The sequence below is a fragment of the Chiloscyllium punctatum genome, chromosome 46 (assembly GCF_047496795.1).
Source record: "Chiloscyllium punctatum isolate Juve2018m chromosome 46, sChiPun1.3, whole genome shotgun sequence".
NCBI lineage: Eukaryota > Metazoa > Chordata > Chondrichthyes > Orectolobiformes > Hemiscylliidae > Chiloscyllium > Chiloscyllium punctatum.
Genome location: NC_092784.1, coordinates 49712758 through 49732672, shown reverse-complemented (window position 1 = coordinate 49732672; position 19915 = coordinate 49712758). Strand labels below are relative to the sequence as shown.

Here is a 19915-nt window from a genome sequence, read left to right as displayed (position 1 = left end):
AGGGGAAAGATGGGGGGGAATGAGGGGAGGGGTAATGAGGGGAGAGATGGGGGGAGGGGGGGAAGAATGAGGGGGGGAAATGAGGGGAGAGATTGGGGGGGAATGAGGGGAGAGATTGGGGGGGAATGAGGGGAGAGATGGGGGGGAATGAGGGGAGAGATGGGGGGGAATGAGGGGAGAGATGGGGGGGAATGAGGGGAGAGATGGGGGGAATGAGTGGAGAGATGGGGGGAATGAGGGGAGAGATGGGGAATGAGGGGAGAAATGGGGGGGAATGAGGGGAGAGATGGGGGTGGGGGGCAATGAGGGGAGAGATGGGGGGTGTGGGGGAATGAGGGGAGAGATGGGGGGTGGGGGTATGAGGGGAGGGGTGGGGGTATGAGGGGAGGGGTGGGCGTATGAGGGGAGGGGTGGGCGTATGAGGGGAGAAGTGGGGGTGAGGGGAGAGATGGGTGCGGGGATGAGGGGAGAGGTGGGGGGGCGGGATGGAGGTGTGAGGGGTTATGAGGGGCCGACCGGAGGGTGGGGGAGAATGAGAGGGGGCGACCGGAGGGGTGGGGGGAGAATGAGGGGGGCGACGGGGGAGAATGAAGGGTGTGAGAATGAGGGGAGCGATGGGAGGGGGGGTGAATGAGGGGAGAGATGGGGGTGGGGGTGAATGAGGGGAGAGATGGGGGTGGGGGTGAATGAGGGGAGAGATGGGGGTGTTGGTGAATGAGGGGAGAGATGGGGGTGGGGTGAATGAGGGGAGAGATGGGGGTGGGGTGAATGAGGGGAGAGATCGGAGGTATGGGGGAAATTTGGGGAGACATCGGGAGGTGGGGAAGAATGAGGGGAGAGATGGGGGGAGAATGATGGGAGAGATCGGGGGAGGGGTGGAATGAGGGAGCGATCGGGGGGTGGGGGGGGAATGAGGGGAGCGAACTGGGGGAATGAGGGGAGCGAACTGGGTGGAGGGGAATGAGGGGAGAGATGTGGGCGGAATGAGGGGAGAGATGTGGGGGGAATGAGGGGAGAGATGGGGGGGGAATGAGGGGAGAGATGGGGGGGAAATGAGGGGAGAGATGGGGGGGAATGAAGGGAGAGATGGGGGGGAAATGAGGGGAGAGATGGGGGGGAATGAAGGGAGAGATGGTGGGAATGAAGGGAGAGATGGGGGGGAATGAGGGGAGAGATGGGGGGAATGAGGGGAGAGATGGGGGGAATGAGGGGAGAGATGGGGGGAATGAGGGGAGAGATGGGTGGAATGAGGGGAGAGATGGGGGTGGGGGGGAATGAGGGGAAAGATGGGGGGTGGGGGGGGAATGAGGGGAGAGATGGGGGTGAGGGGGATGAGGGGAGAGATGGGGGGAATGAGGTGAGAGATGGGGTGTGGGGGGGAATGAGGGGAGAGATGGGGGTGGGGGGAATGAGGGGGGGAATGAGGGGAGAGATGGGGATGAGGGGAGAGATGGGGGGAATGAGGTGAGAGATGGGGTGTGGGGGGGAATGAGGGGAGAGATGGGGGGTGGGGGGGAATGAGGGGAGAAATGGGGGGTGGGGGGGAATGGGGGGAGAGATGGGGGGTGGGGGAAAATGGAGGGAGAGATGGGGTGTTGGGGGGAGAGATAGGGGCGGGGGGGAGAGATAGGGGCGGGGGGGAGTGGGGGAGAGATGAGGTGTGGGGGGGAGTGAGTGGAGAGATGGGGGTGGGGGGTGGGGGGGAATGAGGGGAGAGATGTGGGGGGGGAATGAGGGGAGAGATGGGGGTGGGGAGCAAATGAGGGGAGAGATGGGGGAATGAGGGGAGAGATGGGGGAATGAGGGGAGAGATGGGAGTGGGGGGGGGAATGAGGGGAGAGATGGGGGTGGGGGGAAATGAGAGGGGTGGGGGGGAAATGAGAGAGATGGGGGGAGTGAGGAGAGAGATGGGGTGGGGGGAATGAGGGGAGAGATGGGGGGTGGGTAGAGATGGGGGATGTGGGGGAATGAGGGGAGGGATGGGGGGTGGGGGTATGAGGGGAGAGGTAGGGGGTATGAGGGGAGAGGTAATGGGGGTGAGCGGAGAGATGGGGGGTGCGGGGATGAGGGGAGAGGTGGGGGGGGGGGGCGGGATGGAGGTGTGTGGGGTTCTGAGGGGCTGACCGGAGGGGTAGGGGGAGAATGATAGGGGGCGACTGGGGGGAGTGGGGGGAGAATGAGGGGAGCGATCGGGGTGGTGGGGGAGAATGAGGGGCGGTGGGGGAGAATGAGGAGGGTGGGGGAGAATGAAGGGGGGTGGGGGAGAATGAAGGGGGGTGGGGGAGGATGAGGGGGTGGGGGAGAATGTGGGGGAGAATGGGGGGGGGTGGGGGAGAATAGGGGGGCAAGAATGGGGGGGTGGGGGAGAATGGGGTGGGTGGGGGAGAATGAGGGGGGGCTGGTGGAGAATGAGGGGGTGGGTGGGGGAGAATGAGGGGAGCGATCGGGGTGGGTGAGGGAGAATGAGGGGGTTGATTGAGGTGGGTCGGGGAGAATGAGGGGAGTGATCGGGGGGGTGGGGAGAATGAGGAGAGCGATCGGGGTGGGTGGGGGAGAATGAGGGGAGCGATCGGGGGAAAATGAGGGGAGTGATCGGGGGGGTGGGGGAGAATGAGGGGGGCGACTAGGGGGGGGTGGGGGAGAATGAGGGGGCGACCGGGGGGGTGGGTGTAGGGGAGAATGAGGGGGGGCGACCGGGGGGGGTGGGTGTGGGGGAGAATGAGGGGGGCGACCGGGGGGGTGGGTGTGGGGGAGAATGAGAGGGGCGACCGGGGGGGTGGGGGTGGGGTAGAATGAGTGGGGCGACCGGGGGGTGGGGGAGAATGAGGGGAGCGTTCGGTGGGGGTGGGGGTGGGGGAGAATGAGGGGAGCGATCGGTGGGGATGGGGGAGAATGAGGGGAGCGATCGGTGGGGGTGGGGGAGAATGAGGGGAGCGATCGGTGGGGGTGGGGAGAATGAGGGGAGCGATCGGTGGGGGTGGGGGAGGATGGGGAGGGGTCGGGGGATGATGGGGGGAGGGGTCGGGGGAGGGACGGGGAGGGACAGGGGAGGGGACAGGGGGAGGGACAGGGGGAGGGGACGGGGAGAGGGACGGGGGAAGGGTCGGGGGAGGACAGGGGGAGGGGGAGGACAGGGCGAAGGGGAGGACAGGGCGAAGGGGAGGACGGGGGGGTCGGGACCGGGGGGGGGGTCGGGGGAGGGACTGGGGGGGGTCGGGGAAGGACTGGGGGGGGTCGGGGAAGGACGATTGGGGGGGAGGGGGTCGGGGAGGGACGGGTGAGGGGTGGTTGGGGAAGGACGGGGGGGGTTGGGGAGGGATGGGTGAGGGGAGGTCGGGGGATGACTGGGGGAGGGACCGGGGGGTGGTCGGGGAGGATGGGTGGAGGGATGGGGGGAGGGAACGGGGGGGTGGGGGGGGGAGGTTGGGGGAGACATGAGAAGAGGATGTAGAAGGATGGGGGAGAATGAGAGGGGCGACCGGGGGGGTGTGGGTGGGGGAGAATGAGTGGGGCGACCGGGGGGTGGGGGAGAATGAGGGGGGGCGACCGGGGGTGGGAGGTGGGGTGGGGGAGAATGAGGGGGGCGACCGGGGGGGTGGAGAATGAGGGGAGTGAATTGGGGGGTGGGGGAGAATGAGGGGAGCAATCGGAGGGGTGGGGGAGAATGAGGGGGGGGTGGGGGAGAATGGGGGGAGCGATGGGGGGGTGGGGGAGAATGAGGGGGTGGGTGGGGGAGAACGAAGGGAGCGATCGGGGTGGGTGGGGGAGAACGAGGGGAGCGATCGGGTGGGTGGGGGAGAACGAGGGGAGCAATCGGGGGGGTGGGGGAGAACGAGGGGAGCAATCGGGGGGGTGGGAGAGAATGAGGGGAGCAATGGGGGGGTTGGGGGAAGAGTGTGGGGGGAGAATGAGTGGGTGGGTGTGGGAGAATGAGGGGAGCGACCGGGGGGTGGGGTAGAATGAGGGGAGCGATCGGGGGGGTGGGGGAGAATGGGTGGAGCGATCGGGGGGTGTGGGAGAATGAGGGGAGCGATCGGGGGGGTGGGGGAGAATGAGGGGAGCGATCGGGGGGTGGGGGAGAATGAGGGGAGCGTTCGGTGGGGGTGGGGGAGAATGAGGGGAGCGATCGGTGGGGGTGGGGGAGAATGAGGGGAGCGATCGGTGGGGGTGGGGGAGAATGAGGGGAGCGATCGGTGGGGGTGGGGGTGGGGGAGAATGAGGGGAGCGATCGGTGGGGGTGGGGGAGAATGAAGGGGGCGACCGGTGGGGGTGGGGAGAGAATGTTGGGGGGGGGGAGAATGAGGGGGGCAACCGGGGGCGGGGGGTGGTGTGGGGAGAGAATGGGGGGGAGAATGAGGGGGGATGACCTGGGGGGGGGGGGGGGGAGAATGAGGGGAGGGGTTGGGGGAGAATGAGGGGAGCGATGGGGGCATGGGGGAGAATGAGGGGGAGGGTGGGGGAGAATGAGGGGGAGGGTGGTGGAGAATGAGGGGGTGGGTGGTGGAGAATGAGGGAGTGGATGGGGGAGAATGAGGGAGTGGATGGGGGAGAATGAGGGGAGCGATCGGGGGGTTGGGGGTGGGGGAGGATGGGGAGGGGTCGGGGGATGATGGGGGGAGGGGTCGGGGGAGGGACGGCGAGGGACAGGGGGAGGGGACGGGGGGAGGGACAGGGGGAGGGGACGGGGAGAGGGACGGGGGAAGGGTCGGGGGAGGACAGGGGGAGGGGGAGGACGGGGGGGGAGGACGGGGGGGGAGGAACCGGGGGGGGTCGGGGGAGGGATGGGGAGGACTGGGGGAAGGACTGGGGGGGGTCGGGGAAGGACTGGGGGGGGTCAGGGAAGGACGATTGGGGGGGAGGGGGTCGGGGAGGGACGGGTGAGGGGAGGTTGGGGAAGGACGGGGGGGGTTGGGGAGGGATGGGTGAGGGGAGGTCGGGGGAGGACTGGGGGAGGGACCGGGGGGTGGTCGGGGAGGATGGGTGGAGGGATGGGGGGAGGGAACGGGGGGGCGGAACAGGGGGAGGGGACTGGGGGGGGGGAACAGGGGGAGGGGACTGGGGGGAGGGGGCGGTGGGAGTGTCGGGGGGTGAGGGGGGTGAGGGACAGGGGGAGGGACCGGGGGGTGGGGGGGGGGGAGGTTGGGGGAGACATGAGAAGAGGATGTAGAAGGATGGAGGTAGGGAGGGAGGTGGATGGAGGGTGAGGGAGGTGAATGGAGGAGGGGAAGATGGAGGGTGAGGAAGGTGGAATCGAGGGGGATAGAGAGGGATAGAGGGGAGGGAAGAGGTTGATGGTGGAGGAGGGAGAAGGATGGTGAAAGATGGTGGGGGAGTGTGGAAGAGGGAGGAGAATGGTGAAGTATGAGGGGGAGGGCAGAGGATAGAGAAGGGTAGGAGTGGTCGGAGGATGGAAAAGGATGGGGGAGGGAGGGAGGATGGGGAAGGATGGAGGGGAGAGGGAGGAAGTGGGAGGAGAATGTGGAAGGATGGAGGGGAGGGCAGAAGATGGAGGAGGATGGGGAAGGATTGAGGGGGAAGGATGGAGGGAGGAGGATGGGAAAAGATGGAGTGAGGAGGATGGGGAAAGATGGAGTGAGGAGGATGGGGAAGGATGGAGGAGGGAAGATGGGGAAGGATGGAGGAGGGAAGATGGGGAAGGATGGAGGAGGGAAGATGGGGAAAGATGGAGGGGGAGGATGGGGAAGGGTGGAGGGGGAGGGGGAGGATGGGGAAAGATGGAGGGGGAGGATGAGGAAGGATGGAGAGGGAGGGAGGAGGATGGACGGGGAGGGAGGAGGATGGGGAAGGATGGAGGGGAGAGGGAAGAGGATGGGGAAGGATAGAGGGGTGGGAAGAGGATGGGGAAGGGTGGAGGGGAGGAGGGAGGAGGATGGGGAAGGGAGGGGTGGGAAGAGGATGGGGAAGGGTGGAGGGGAGGAGGGTGGAGGATGGGGAAGGGAGGGGAGGGAGGAGGATGGGGAAGGATGGAGGGAGAAAGGGAGGGAGGAAGAAGGAGAAGGATGGAAGGGGATGGAGGGAGAATAAAGGGGGATGGAGGTAGGTTGGAAGATGGAGGGAGGGGAAGAGATCACAGGATAATAGAGGGGGAGGGAGAAGGATGGGAGGGAGGAGGATGGAGCATGAGGAGAGGATGTAGAAGGATGGAGGTAGGGAGGGAGGTGGAATAGAGGGTGAGGGAGTTGAATGGAGGAGGGGAAGATGGAGGAAGGTGGAATCGAGGGGGTTTGAGAAGGATAGATGGGGGAGGGAAGAGGTTGATCGTGGAGGATGAAAGATGGTGGGGGAGTGAGGAAGAGGGAGGAGAATGGTGAAGGATGAGGGGGAGGGCAGAGGATAGAGGATGGGAGAGGGCGGAGGATGGAAAAGGATGGGGGAGGGAGGAGGATGGGGAAGGATGGAGGGAGGGAGGATGGGGAAGGATGGAGGGGAGAGGATGGGGGGTGATGGGGAAGGATGAAGGGGAGAGGAAGAGGGAGGAGGATGGTGAAGGATGGAGGGGAGGGCAGAGGATGGGGTAGGATGGAGGGGGGAGGATGGGGAAGGATGGGGGGGAGGATGGGGAAGGATGGAGGGGAGAGGATGGGGAAGGATGGAGGGGGAAGGGGAGGATGGCGAAGGATGGAGGGGGAGGGGGAGGGAGGAGGATGGGGAGGGATGTAGGGGGAGGGGGGAGGGATGGAGGGAGGAGGAAGGATGGAGGGAGGAGGAGGAGGAGGGGGGAGGGATGGAGGGAGGAGGAGGGGGGAGGGAGGAGGATGGGGAAGGATGGAGGGGGGAGGGAGGAGGATGGGGAAGGATGGAGGGGGAGGGAAGAGGATGGGGAAGGATGGAGGGGGAGGGAAGAGGATGGGGAAGGATCGAGAGGGAGGTAGGAGGATGGAGTAGGATGGGTGGGTGGAGGATGGTGAAAGATGGAGGGAGAGGTAGGATGGAGAAAGATGGAGGGCGGAGGAGGAGGGAGGAAGAGAGAATGGAGAGGGTTGAGGGTGTGATGCTGGAAAAGCACAGCAGGATCAGGAGAATATATGTTTCAGGCATGAGCTCTTCATCAGGAATGAGGTTTGTGAGCCATGGGGTAGGGATAAATGGGAGGAATGGTGATAGGGGAAGGTAGCTGAGAGTACGATAGGTAGATGAAGGTGGGGTAATGGTGATAGGTCAGAGAGGAGGGTGTAGCAGAGAGGTGGGAAAGAAGATGGACAGGTAGAACAGGTCATGGGGATGGTGTTGAGCTGGAGGGTTGGATCTGAGATTGGGCGGGGAAGGGGAAATGAGGAAACTCGGTGGTGGGGAAGGTGCTGGGAGGAGTGTTTGGGTTGGTGGGGGGGCGTGTACCCTGACAAGAGAGTTGCAGAGGGAACGGTCTTTACAGAATGCAGATAGGGGTGGGGAGGGAAATATATCTCTGGTGTTGGGGTCCATTTGTAGGTGGCAGAAATGGCGAACAATGATGCGATGTATCCTTGGTTGCTGGGGTGGAAGGTGAGGACATTGGGGTGTGGGGGGGAGGTGTTAGGGGAAGGTAGTAATGAACAGAGGGAGGGGGCAAAGTGTAGGGATTGAATTTCAAATGGAGTGAAGAGTGAAGGAGAGAAATAAGTTGGGGGAAAGGGGGAGAGGGTGAGAGGGTAAGGGAGGGTGGGGTGAGGTGGGAAAGGAAGGTCTGGAGGAGCGGTAGATCAAGAAGGGAGGGAATGAAAAGGAAAGAGTGATTAGGAGGAGAGGAGAATGAAAGAAGGAAGTTGGGAAGTGGAAGATGACTAGGAAGGAGGAGGTAAAGCGTGGATGGGAAGCAGGCCTGAGGGGGAGGGAAAAGGGAGAAACGGGTTCGGTGAAGGGATAAGATTAGATTAGATTAGATTCCCAACAATGTGGAAACAGGCCCTTCGGCCCAAGTAGTCCACACCGACCCTCTGAAGAGTAACCCACCCAAATCCATTCCCCATATTTACCCCTGACTAATGCACCTAAGACTATGGGTAATTTAGCATGACCTAAGCTGCACATCTCTGGACTGTGGGAGGAAACCGGAGCACCCAGAAGAAACCCATGCAGACACGGGGAGAGGAAAGCATGAGCAGGGATGGTAGCCGGTTAAGAGGGATTGTTTAAAGGGTATGGGGAGAGGGGAAGTTTGATGTGAGGCATGGGTGGAAGATGAGATGGAGGTAAGAGTTTTTAAACACTTGACGTGGGTACAAGGCTGAGGATCTCAAAGTGGCAAAAGTGAGGACGGCAGATGCTGGAAACCAGAGTTTAGATCAGAGTCGTGCTGGAAAACCACAGCAGGTCAGGCAGCATCCGAGGAGCAGGAAAATCGACCCGAAACATTGATTTTCCTGCTCCTCGGATGCTGCCTGACCTGCTGTGCTTTTCCAGCATCACGCTGATCTAAAAACTGAGGATCTCAAAGTGTCGAGATAGGAGTGTTAAAGAATGGGGGAATTGGAGGAGGGGAGATGGAATGTAAAATGTGAGGGGCTAGATGTTTGAACATTTAGGAGATATGAAGGAGGGCATAAAAGAAGGATTGGTACAGAATAAGGAGGGACAGGCTTAGAGACAAGAAATTGCTGGAAAATCACAGCAGATCTAACAACACCTGTAGAGAGAAATCAGCTAACATTTCAGGTCCAGTGACCCTTCAGGAATGATGGTAGCTGGGAAAAAAACACACTTTTATGCAGGAGAGGGGAGTAAACAATAGGTGGAGGTAGAGCCCAAAGAGAGAGAAAAACAGTTGGACAAAGAAGAGGACAAAGAGTAGCCTAGGAAAATGAATAGCTGCTAATGGAGACTATTAGTACCTGGTAATGGGTTGTGAGTGGTTGTGGACCATGTGATGACAAGGCCTGGTGTTTGGGGGTAGGGGAAAGTTGCTCAAGTCCTAAAATTGTTGAACTCAGTAAGTCCTGAAGGCTGCAAGGTTCCCAAGTGGAAAAAGGTGCTGTCTTTCACTGGAACACTGCAGCAAGCCTGAGACAGAGATATTGGCTGGAGAACACTGGTCTGTACTCATCTCAGAAGGGGACATGATCAAAGTGCTGCAACTGGGCACCTGGTAATTGAATGCTATCCAGTAACCTGCTTGAGGCAGAGATTGATGGGGAAGTTTAATCTCTGCTAATCACAAGAATGACACCATTAAGATACAACAGCAAAGGACTCACCTTCCTCATGCATCAAAGATGTCAAGGCTGACTGAATAAATTACACAGAAATTAACAAATTATTAATTCTGCAATCTTTTATTGTGAATATTCATTTGGTGGTACAGAACTTGAATATTGCTGAATATTAATTACCATTGTGTCATTCATTATCTAACTTGTGAATTTTCCAGGCATCCCTCCACCAATCAGAGTTCATTTGCCAACCAGCATTCTCCTTTCACATAGTATAAAACTTCTTTTCCTTTTACATTGTCTTTTCTTATGGATTATCTTGATTGAATACAAGATGTAAATCTTTGGCAAATGTGCTGTCTTTCAATCAATAATCTAATATATTCCTTATCAATTAAAAAATGTAAATACCTAAAGAAATCCCCAAAATTATAATGAATAATCTCTATAGGTTACTTAAAATTGTATTCTGCTTTAAATATGATTCTGGCTCCCCTCTCTCTTGATGCCTGTCCATTTTCTCTGTTGTCGGTGTAACTCAAGTCAGTAATCCTATGATAGTTTGTAGCTGAAGTGAAGAATTTAATATTCGATTGAAACATTCTATCCAACTTTGAGCTCATGAGATCACCTCCTATTGTTTTGAGTTTAAGTTCTCAGACTCTCTACCCAACAGATATAGTTTCTTTCTATTGACAGAAATTCCCTTAAAATTTTACCAGTCCTAATTTTATTCCATTCAAAATCTACCCAATTTTTAAAGCATTCCATTCTTGTAATTCCTTCAATTTAACTGTTTACCCTAGCTTTTCCCTTTTAACCTTTCAAATTCATTCTCTTCAAGTCCATTACAAATTGGAATTTAAAGGTGCAATGGAATCTTATGCCATCAGTCTTTCAGGTAATGTGTTCCTGTTGCATGAAAGGAATTTCCTTAATTTCTCCTCTTGCTGAACTGATGATCACTGGTTACTGCCACATTTGCTGGAGGGAACAATTTCTCTTTACTTGCTTTATTAAGACTGAGATGGGGTTTATCAGATAAAAGTAGATTCCATCAAGGTATTGATAATGAAGAGTTTACACAGCTGGAGAAACTGTCTCCAGTAGTTAAAGGGTTGATGACGAGTGCAAATTTTCCAAGCTCGGCAAAAGAACCAGTTGTGACGTGTTTAAGAGGCATTTAGACAGACATGTGAACGGACAGGGAATAAAGGATTATGGACCATGTGCAGGCAGATTAGATTAATTGTATTGTTCTATGTTGCATAATTTTTGTGAAGGTTTGGAATTGGAATGTACTGCTAGTCAATGTGGGGATATAGACTCAATTTCAAAATGAAATTCCTTAAATAATGGGAGGAGAACTCATGACAGAGGTATAAGGAAAGAGCAGATGAGTAGCCCAACTCTGAAAGGGCTCGTCCAGACTCGATGGTGGTCTTAGCTGGACTGGCCTGTGATTATATAAAAGATAGAGTCTGTTTCTATATTTCTGCCATCACTATTTGAATTCACCACTTGGTGGCATGAGAATGCCACTGAACCTGCCTCCCACTGCAAATAACCACACATTCACTCATGCCTGATGTGCATAGAGAAATACTGCATTTCAGTTACTCTACAGTACAGATCATGAATATAGTAAAGTGCTGCATCACCACTTCTAGAAGACAAGGTTCCTTTATCCTCAAAAGCTATGCATTTGTTGCTGAGGCTGTAAGTGCATCACTTGATAGTCAATGGTAAAACAGGCATGGTACACCATTCAATGAGATTATGGCTGATCTGTGACCTAACTCCATATACCAGTCTGTGTAAAGGAGGAGAAAGAAAGACAAAATGGTGAAGTGGTTGCATAAACCATATGGATAGCCCATTGGATAAGTATATTGAGCATATCATCTAATGTCCTGCTTGTAATTCTGTATCAATATAACTTGCCACCGAGATACTTGTCATTGGCTATAGCCAGTACTATAACCTGGTACATTGAAAATCAGGACAGCATAATTCTTGGGATTGTGTTTGTTTAAGTTTATTTACATTTTTATAACAACACAAAAGAAGTTTTATAAAATTGTGAACCAGTCAAGGAGAAGGATAAAGCTGTGAGGTGATGAGCTTAAGTTTTTATCCTTAATTTAAAAAAATGTTTTGTAACTAGTGTGGCATAGTGCACAGTGTTTGTTAGCCTCCACCCCCCTCCTGTGAGTCCTCTTCTCCAAGAATGACGGGCTGGAACTTTAATTCAAACAGTCTCTCATTCTCAGTTGAATGAAGATTCTGCCATGTAACTGTTTGCAGTTCAACAGGCAGATAAGCAAACTCTTCATCATTGATGTCCCAGTCTCTCATTTTGGAACTAAGGATCCACCATTTGCCAAAAAACCCAATGTCCAAAACTCTGCCTGGAAAATCTGACCACTGTGGTTTCAAATATTCACATTGTGCATTGTATAAACTGGTCTTTGCATCATAGGGTGCTGCATACACGAGAGAGAAGAGGAGCAGGTTCTGATGCCGGAGTCTGCCCTGGTTTTTGACTGTCACCAGATTCTGGATGTGCCGGTCTGACCGACTGTTCCGGACCCAAGGTGACAAGACTAAAAGCTGGTTTGATGCTTCCAACAGAGTTGCCTGAAAGGATTTGTCACATGGATTTTTGTATCCACAAACACATGCCCCTGTGAGGAGTGTACAGTAAAAGGCAGCTTTTCCTGGATGATCTCTGGCCCCCACAACAATCTCTTTACAGGCCTCTTTGTAATCATTAAGAAGACTCAGTGTCCAGACACCTGCAACAGAACAAATTAGCATGTGAAATGGAAGTGTCTATTCTTGTCTCAGTTCATCCACAACTTCCCAAACTCTTAAAATCCATGAAACTATGTAAAATGAATGGGTTAGACACTGACTACCCTTACAGACTTGGGATGACACAAAGATTGGAAGGCTGGTAGTGAGGAAGAAAATTACAGGAACATATAGATGGGCTGGTAAGATCAGAGGCAAATGGACTGATCGAAACATACAAGTTTCTGAAGGGAATAGTTGATAGGATGGATGCTGAGATGATATTTTGCTTTGCTAGGGATTGTAAAACTAAGGGATGCTGCTCGAGAATGGGTCTGTCAGTTAAGACTGAGATGGGAGGAATTTCTTCTCTCAGATGAATGTCAATTTTTACAATTCTTTATCCAAACTGAATGTATTCAAGGTTGAGTTAGATTAATGTTTGATATTTAAGGGGTTTGGGAGTTATGTTGTGAGTCAGGAAAGTAGAGTTGAGGCCATGATTAGATAAGCAATGGTCTAAATGAATGGCAGGACAGGACCAAAGTGCCAACTGCCCTATTTCTGCTATTTTATTAACAGAGACAAGTAGACAAGTGTAATGCAATACAGATAATACATCTAGATTTTCAAAAAAATCTTTTGATTGCATGCCACATAAAAGATTAATGCAGTATTATCAGTAGGACAAATTGCTAGCTAGGTGAAAGACAAATTGGACAGTGCAGATAAAGGATAGTTACATAAAAAGGCAGAAGGTGGAAGTGGTGTCCCACAGTGATCAGATCCAGGATGACTATCCCTATGAACAGTTTATATCAACTGTCCAGACGTTGGAATTAGAATTCAATTTCTCAGTTTACAACTGATGCCACATTGGGAAGGCTAGTTAATACAGAGAATATCTACAACAAATTAAAAGTAAATTTTAATATATTTGAAGAGCAAGCTTATTGTTCGTAAATGGACTTCAATCAAAATGAAACAAGAAAGAAAACTAAGGAAGTGTCATATTACTTGGACAAGAAGAACCTACACCTGAAATGAGCCAAAATATCTGGGAGCATAAATACACAAATCACTAAAGGCATAATGCGGATCAATGAGGCCTTTAGGGAAAATAAAACAAACACTGGGTTTCATATCTTGAGGAACTGAATTAAAAGGTGGAGAGATTATGCTAAATTTGAATTGAACCTTGGTTAGGTTCATAATGAGCAAGTACTGTGGATGCTGAAAATCTAAAATAAAAACAGAACATGCTGGAAAAATAACAAGTTTGGCTGCATCTGTGAAGAGAGAATTAGAATTAATAAATTCTGAAGAACATCACTGGATTCTGGAGGGAAATCAGCATTAATATTTTGAGTCCAGTGATGCTCTTCAGAAATTTATTAATTCTAATTTTCTCTTCACAGATGCTGCCAAACCTGCTCAGTTTTTCCAGCAATTTCTGTTTTTATTTTAGATTGCTAAAAAAACTCAGGCCTGGCAGCATCTTTGGAGAGAAATCAGAGTAAATGTTTCAGGTCCAGTGACTTTCCTCAGAACAAGTCTCAACATTCAATCATCCTCCAGCCAATTCATTTATTTAGCAAATTCAGATCCCCAAATGAAGCGATTGCCTCCATACTTGCTGAGTCTAACTTAACATGGTGGCACAGTGGCTCAGTGGTTAGCACTGCTGCCTCACAGCATCAGAGACCCAGGTTGGATTCCCGCTTCAGGCGACTATCTGTGTGGAGTTTGCACATTCTCCTTGTGTCTGCTTGGGTTTCCTCTGGGTGCTCCAGTTTCCTCCCACAGTCCAAAGATGTGCAGGTCAGGTGAATTGGCCATGCTAAATTGCCCATTGTGTTAGGTTCATTAGTCAGGGGTAAATGTTGAGAAATGGGTCTGGTTGGATTACTCTTCAGAGGGTTGGTGTGGACTTGTTGCAAATGGCCGGTTTCCTCACTGTAGGGAATCTAATCTAACAAGTTACATTGAATTAAGTAACAAATCTGGCAGCATCTATGGAGAGAAACCAACATTGATGGTTCGAGTCCAGTGATGTTCTTCAGAAGTTGATTAGTTCTATTTCTCTTCACAGATGCTGCCAGACCTGCTCAGCTTTTCCAGTAATTTCTGTTTTTGTTTCTGATTTCCAGGATATGCAGTCTTCCAGTTTTTTGAAACAGCATCAATGTTTGGACAAGTCATCAGCTTATAAATGTTAACACACTCTTTCCACATTTTAACTGAACTACTCCATACTTCCAGGGTTTCTGTTTGCTCTATTCTAGATTGGACTACTCTCAAAATTACAGTTCTGGCTGTGTATTATTAAAATAAAGATTTATAACTGATGAATGTTTATTTATTTTTATAAGAATAGTACCAGAACTGTGACGCTATAACTGCTAAGAAAACATGAATGGGCTTTTGAAAGAAAAGGCTGAGGTTTGAGTTAATGACGATGGAAGGTTTTGATGGAGTGGATGATGTTTCACCCTGTGAACAGCAGAATGAGACAGTGTAAATAAAAGACAATCACCCTGATATCCAATAGGAAATTCAGAAGAAACTTCTAAAGAGAGGTGAGAATGTGCAACTCTCCTGAGCAGGAGAACAAGCAGATGAGGGACAAAGAAACAAAGAGGATTAAGGTGGTAGATTTGACTTTAGAATGCAGGTTCATAATTCCTTAAAAGTAGAGTAGTAATTAGATAGGGTAGTGAAGATGATGTTTGGGATGCTTGCCTTTATTGGTCAGTGCATTGAGTATAGGAGTTGGAAGGTCATATTGCCTATGCTGGACATTGGTTAGTCCACTTTTGGAATACTGTGTGCAATTCTGGTCTTCCAGCTATAGGAAGGATGTTGTGAAACTTGAAAGGATTCAGAAAACATTTACAAGATGACTCCAGGGTTAAAGAGTTTGAATTATAGGGAGAGTCTGAATAGGCTGGGGCTGTATTCTCTGGAGCATCAGAGGCTGAGGGTTATAAACCTTAGAGAGGTTTATAAAATCATGAAGGGCATGGATAGAGTGAATAGCCAAGCTCTATTCCTGAGGGCAGGGTAATCCAGGACTAGAGGGCATAGGTTTAGGGTGAGAGGGGACATATTTAAAAGGGACCTGAGGGCCAACATTTTCACGCAGAGGGTGGTACGTGTGTGGAATGAGCTGCCAGAGGATGTGGTGGAGGCTGGTACAATTACAACATTTAAGAGGCATCTGGATGGGTATATGAACAGGAAGGGTTTGGAGCGATATGGGCCGGGTGCTGGCAGGCGGGACTAGATTGGGTGGGATGTCTGGTCGGCACGGACGGGTTGGACCGAAGGGTCTGTATCCGTGGTGTATGAGTAATGACAAAGGAGGTTCGCATGGACTGGTTGGGCCGAATATCCTGTTCCCTTTAACAAGGGTTTTGTGGTGAATAGCGGTTATTCTCTAACCGGTCTGGACCGAGCGGGGGTTTTACCTATTTTATTATTTCGAACTCGACTCCAAAATCCCGCTGCCGCCGCAGGAACCGAAGAGCGGAACCATCGCCACAGCGCCGCCATCTTGACTGTGTCCCCGGTTCAGGGCTCCCCCGGGAACACGGCAGGAAAGAAAAAGGTTCCGCCACGCACCATCGGACCGGATCCCAAAAAAGTAGAAAAAGGAAGAGAAAGCAAAGGTTAACGGCGCATTGAGGACGTCGCTGCGTTTTTACAAACAGTGATCATGATCGGAGGCCGACCAGTCTTCAATCAATTTATCGCCAGTAAACGAATGCAACTTGAAACATTTTCCCGTCGGACTGAGCTCTCAGCTGCACGAGCCCGTCCGCGATAGTGCGCATGTGCACACTTAGTTAAAGGGGTAAGTTGCCACCGAGAACTATCGGCAGAGAATAATGAGGTTGAAAGCAGCTTCTTTATTACATCCTTATTCTACCGTCTCGTGGCGCAGGGGTTATACTCTTATCCCGGGAGGCCCGAATTAAAATCCCACCTCTTCCAGAGGGTGTGGGTAATAACGTATTTGAGCAGGTCGATTAGACAATAGGTGTAGGAGTAGGCCATTCTGCCCTTCAAGCCTGCACCGCCATTTATTTTTTTTTCTTTTTTTTCCACCACCAGGAAGATAGGAAAAACACCCAAGTGGCCAGTGACAAGCACTGCCCTTCAAACCACAGGGCAATGCTGTGTGATCAAAACAGTGAAGGGGAGGGTAGGGACTAAATCAAAATAGAGTTAGAGGGAGAAATGATGCACTCCACTCCCTGCGGCGCCCACCTCTCCCTGAGCGACTCCAGGGTGTTGGTGGACACCGCGTGCTCCTTCTCCAAGGACACCCGGGCTCTAACGTAACCCCGGAAGAGGGGCATGCACCGCCATTTAATATGATCATGGCTGATCATTCCTAATCAGTATCCTGTTCCTGCTTTATCTCCATAACCCTTGATTCCACTATCCTTGAGAGCTCTATCCAACTCTTTCTTAAATGAATCCAGAGACTGGGCCTCCACTACCCTCTGGGGCAGAGCATTCCACACAGCCACCACTCTCTGGGTGAAGAAGTTTCTCCTCATCTCTGTCCTAAATGGTCTACCCCATATTTTTAAGCCGTGTCCTCTGGTTCGGCGCTCACCCATCAGCGGAAACGTGTTTCCTGCCTCCAGAGTGTCCAATCGTTTCATAATCTTAAATGTCTCAATCAGATCCCCTCTGTCTTCTAAACTCAAGGGTATACAAGCCCAGTCGCTTCAGTCTTTCAGTGTAAGGTAATCCCGCCATTCCAGGAATTGACCTAGTGAACCTACACTGCACTCCCTCAATAGCCAGAATGTCTTTCCTCAAATTTGGAGACCAGAACTGCACATAGTACTCCAGCATGCTATTAGCCTTCTTCACTACCTGCTGTACCTGCATACTTACCTTCATTGACTGGTGTACAAGAACACCCAGATCTCTCTGTACTGCCCCTTTACCTAAATTGATTCCATTGAGGTAGTAATCTGCCTTTCTGTTCTTGCCACCAAAGTGGATAACCATACATACATAACCACTCACCTAACTTGTCCAGGTCACCCTGTAATCTCCTAACATCCTCATCACATTTCACCCTGCCTCCCAGCTTTGTATCATCAACAAATTTGCTAATGTTATTGCTGATACCATCTTCTATATCATTTACATATATTGTAAAAAAGCTGCGGTCCCAGCACGGATGCCTGCGGTACCCCACTGGTCACTGGTCAGAAATGGAGCCGTTTATCACTACCCTTTGTTTCCTATCAGCCAACCAATTTTCAATCCAATCTCGTACTTTGCCCCCAATACCATGCGCCCTAATTTTACTCACTAACCTCCTGTGTGGGACTTTATCAAAAGCTTTCCGAAAGTCCAGGTACACTACATCTACTGGATCTCCCTCGACCATCTTGAGTTACATCCTCAAAAAATTCCAGAAGATTAGTCAAGCATGATTTCCTCTTCATAAATCCATGTTGACTCTGACCTAGCCTGTTACTACTATCCAGATGTGCTGTAATTTCGTCCTTTATAATAGACTCCAGCATCTTTCACACCAGAGGTCAGACTAACTGGTCTATCATTTCTCTCTCCCATCTTTCTTGAAAAGTGGTATAAAATTAGCCACCCTCCAATCCTCAGGAACCGACCCAAAATCTATCGAACTCGAAAATAATCACCAACGCATCCACGATTTCCCAAGCCACTTCCTTCAGTACCCTGGGATGTAGTCCACGATTTCCCAAGCCACTTCCTTCAGTACCCTGGGATGTAGACCATCAGGCCCCGGAGACTTATCAACCTTCAGACCTAACAGTCTCTCCAACACCAAATCCTGGCAAATATAAATTCCCTTAAGTTCAGGTCCTTCAGCTACTGTTACCTCGGAGATTGCTGGTGTCTTCCCCAGTGAACACAGATCTGAAGTACCCATTTAATTCTTCTGCCATTTCTTTGTTCCCCGCAATATATTCCCCTGTTTCTGTCTTCAAGGGCCCAATTTTAGTCCTAACCATTTATTTGCCTTGCACATACCTAAAAAAGCTTTTACTATCCTCCTTTCATATTTTTGGCCAGTTTACCTTCATACCTCATTTTTCCTCTGCGTATTTCCTTCTTCGTAATCCTCTGTTGCTCTTTAAAAGCTTCCCAGTCCTCAGTTTTCCCACTTATCTTTGCTATGTTATACTTTTTCTTTGTTATACTTTTTCTCTTTTAACTTTATATGTTTCTTAACTTCCCTCATCAGCCACGGCGGCCCATGCCTCCTCCTGGGATCTTTCTTCCTTTTAGGAATGAACTGATCCTGCAACTTCTGCATTATACTCAGAAATATCCGCCATTGTTCCTCCACGGTCCTCCCTGCTAAGGTATTGCACCATTGAACTTTGGCCAGTAAGGTAATGAAGACTAGATCAGTGCTATCCACAGCCAGAAAATCAAATAAGTAACTTACTTTCTCCTCAACTCGGTTTTAAATTTGCAGAACGTATCTTACATGAATCTGTGGAATTCTCTACCCCAAAAGTGTGGTGGATGTCGGGACAGTGAGTAAATTTAAGGATAAGTTAGACAGATTTTTAACTGGAGTAGAGAGTGTGGTCTGGAAAATCTCAGGGGATCGCCCATCCACAACTTCCAACCTCATGGTTCAGGAACACCGCACTGCCCATTTCTACCTCCTATCCAAGATCCACAAGCCTGACTACCCCAGCTGATCTATTGTCTCAGCCTGCTCCTGCCCCACAGAATTTATCTCCACGTACCTCTATACTGTCCTATCCCCCCAGTTCAGGAATTTCCCACATACATTCGGGACACCACCAATGATCTCCACCTCCTCCAAGACTTCAGCTTCCCTGGACCCCAACGCCTCATCTTCACTATGGACATCCAGCTCCTCTACACCTCCATCCGCCATGACCAGGACTTCAGAGCCCTCCGTTTCTTCCTCTCCAGATATCCCCACCAGTACCCTTACACTGACATGCATTCATTTGGCTGAACTAGTCCTTACCCTCTACAATTTCTCCTTTGAATCCTCCCACTTCTTCCAGACAAAAGGGGTAGCTATGACACCCGCACTGGCCCCAACCATGCCGGTCTCTTTGTCGGTTACGTGGAACAGTCTATCTTCCACAGTTACACTGGTACCACTCCCCACCTTTTCCTCTGCGACATTGATGACTGATTCAGCGCCACCTCATGCTCCCACAAGGAGGTTGAACATTTCATCAACTTCACCAACATATTCCACCCTGGCCTTAAATTCACCTGGACCATCTCAGACACCTCCCTCCCCTATTTCCATCAATGGTGACTGACTCAACACTGACATTTTCTATAAACCCACCGAATCCCACAGCTACCTGGATTACGCCTCCTCCCACTCTGCCTTCTGCAAAAGTGCTATCCTTTATTCCCAATTCCTCCACCTCTGCTGCATCTGCTCCCAGAAACAAGGGCAGAATACCCTGGTCCTCACCTTCCACCCCACCAACCTCCATATACATCACATCATCCTCCACCATTTCCGTCACCTACAAAGTGATGCCACCAGAGATAAATATCCTGCTCCACCCTGATCTGCTTTCCCTAAAGACAGTTTCCTCCGTGACTACCTCATCAGGTCCACACTCTCCCATCCCGGCACCTTCCCCTGCCACCGCAGGAATTGTGAAACCTGCGCCCACATCTCCCCCCTCACCTCCAAGGCCCCAAAGGAGCCTTCCACATCCAAAGTTTCATCTGCACTTCCACATATGCCATTTACAGTATATCTGCTGTTCCCACTGTGGTGACCTCTACATTGGGGAGGCAGGACACCTACCCACAGATTGCATCAGAGAATATCTCTGGGACACTCGCACAAACCAACCCCACCACCCCATGGACAAACACTTCAACTCCACTTCCAACTTGCAGGTCCTGGGCCTCCTCCATGGCCACTCCCTTACCACCAA

The 19915-nt window shown here is 51.6% G+C and overlaps 1 protein-coding gene and 1 long non-coding RNA gene across 2 annotated transcripts in view; one reads left to right on the top strand and one right to left on the bottom strand.

Annotated features, from left to right (window-relative positions):
- Positions 1 to 14290, top strand: part of LOC140468028 (uncharacterized) — a 44476-nt gene extending 30186 nt beyond the window's left edge. Inside the window, exon 2 of the long non-coding RNA XR_011955573.1 lies at positions 14093 to 14290. This is a non-coding gene — a long non-coding RNA (uncharacterized lncRNA). The remainder of the gene's footprint in view (positions 1 to 14092) is intronic.
- On the bottom strand, positions 11160 to 15776 carry timm29 (translocase of inner mitochondrial membrane 29). Its single transcript, XM_072564180.1, has 2 exons — positions 15413 to 15776; positions 11160 to 11944 (listed from the first exon to the last, which is right to left on the bottom strand). Exons 1-2 carry the CDS (start codon positions 15495 to 15497, stop codon positions 11337 to 11339), a joined length of 693 nt encoding a protein of 230 aa, XP_072420281.1. The 5' UTR covers positions 15498 to 15776; the 3' UTR covers positions 11160 to 11336.
- Positions 15777 to 19915: the final 4139 nt, after the last annotated feature.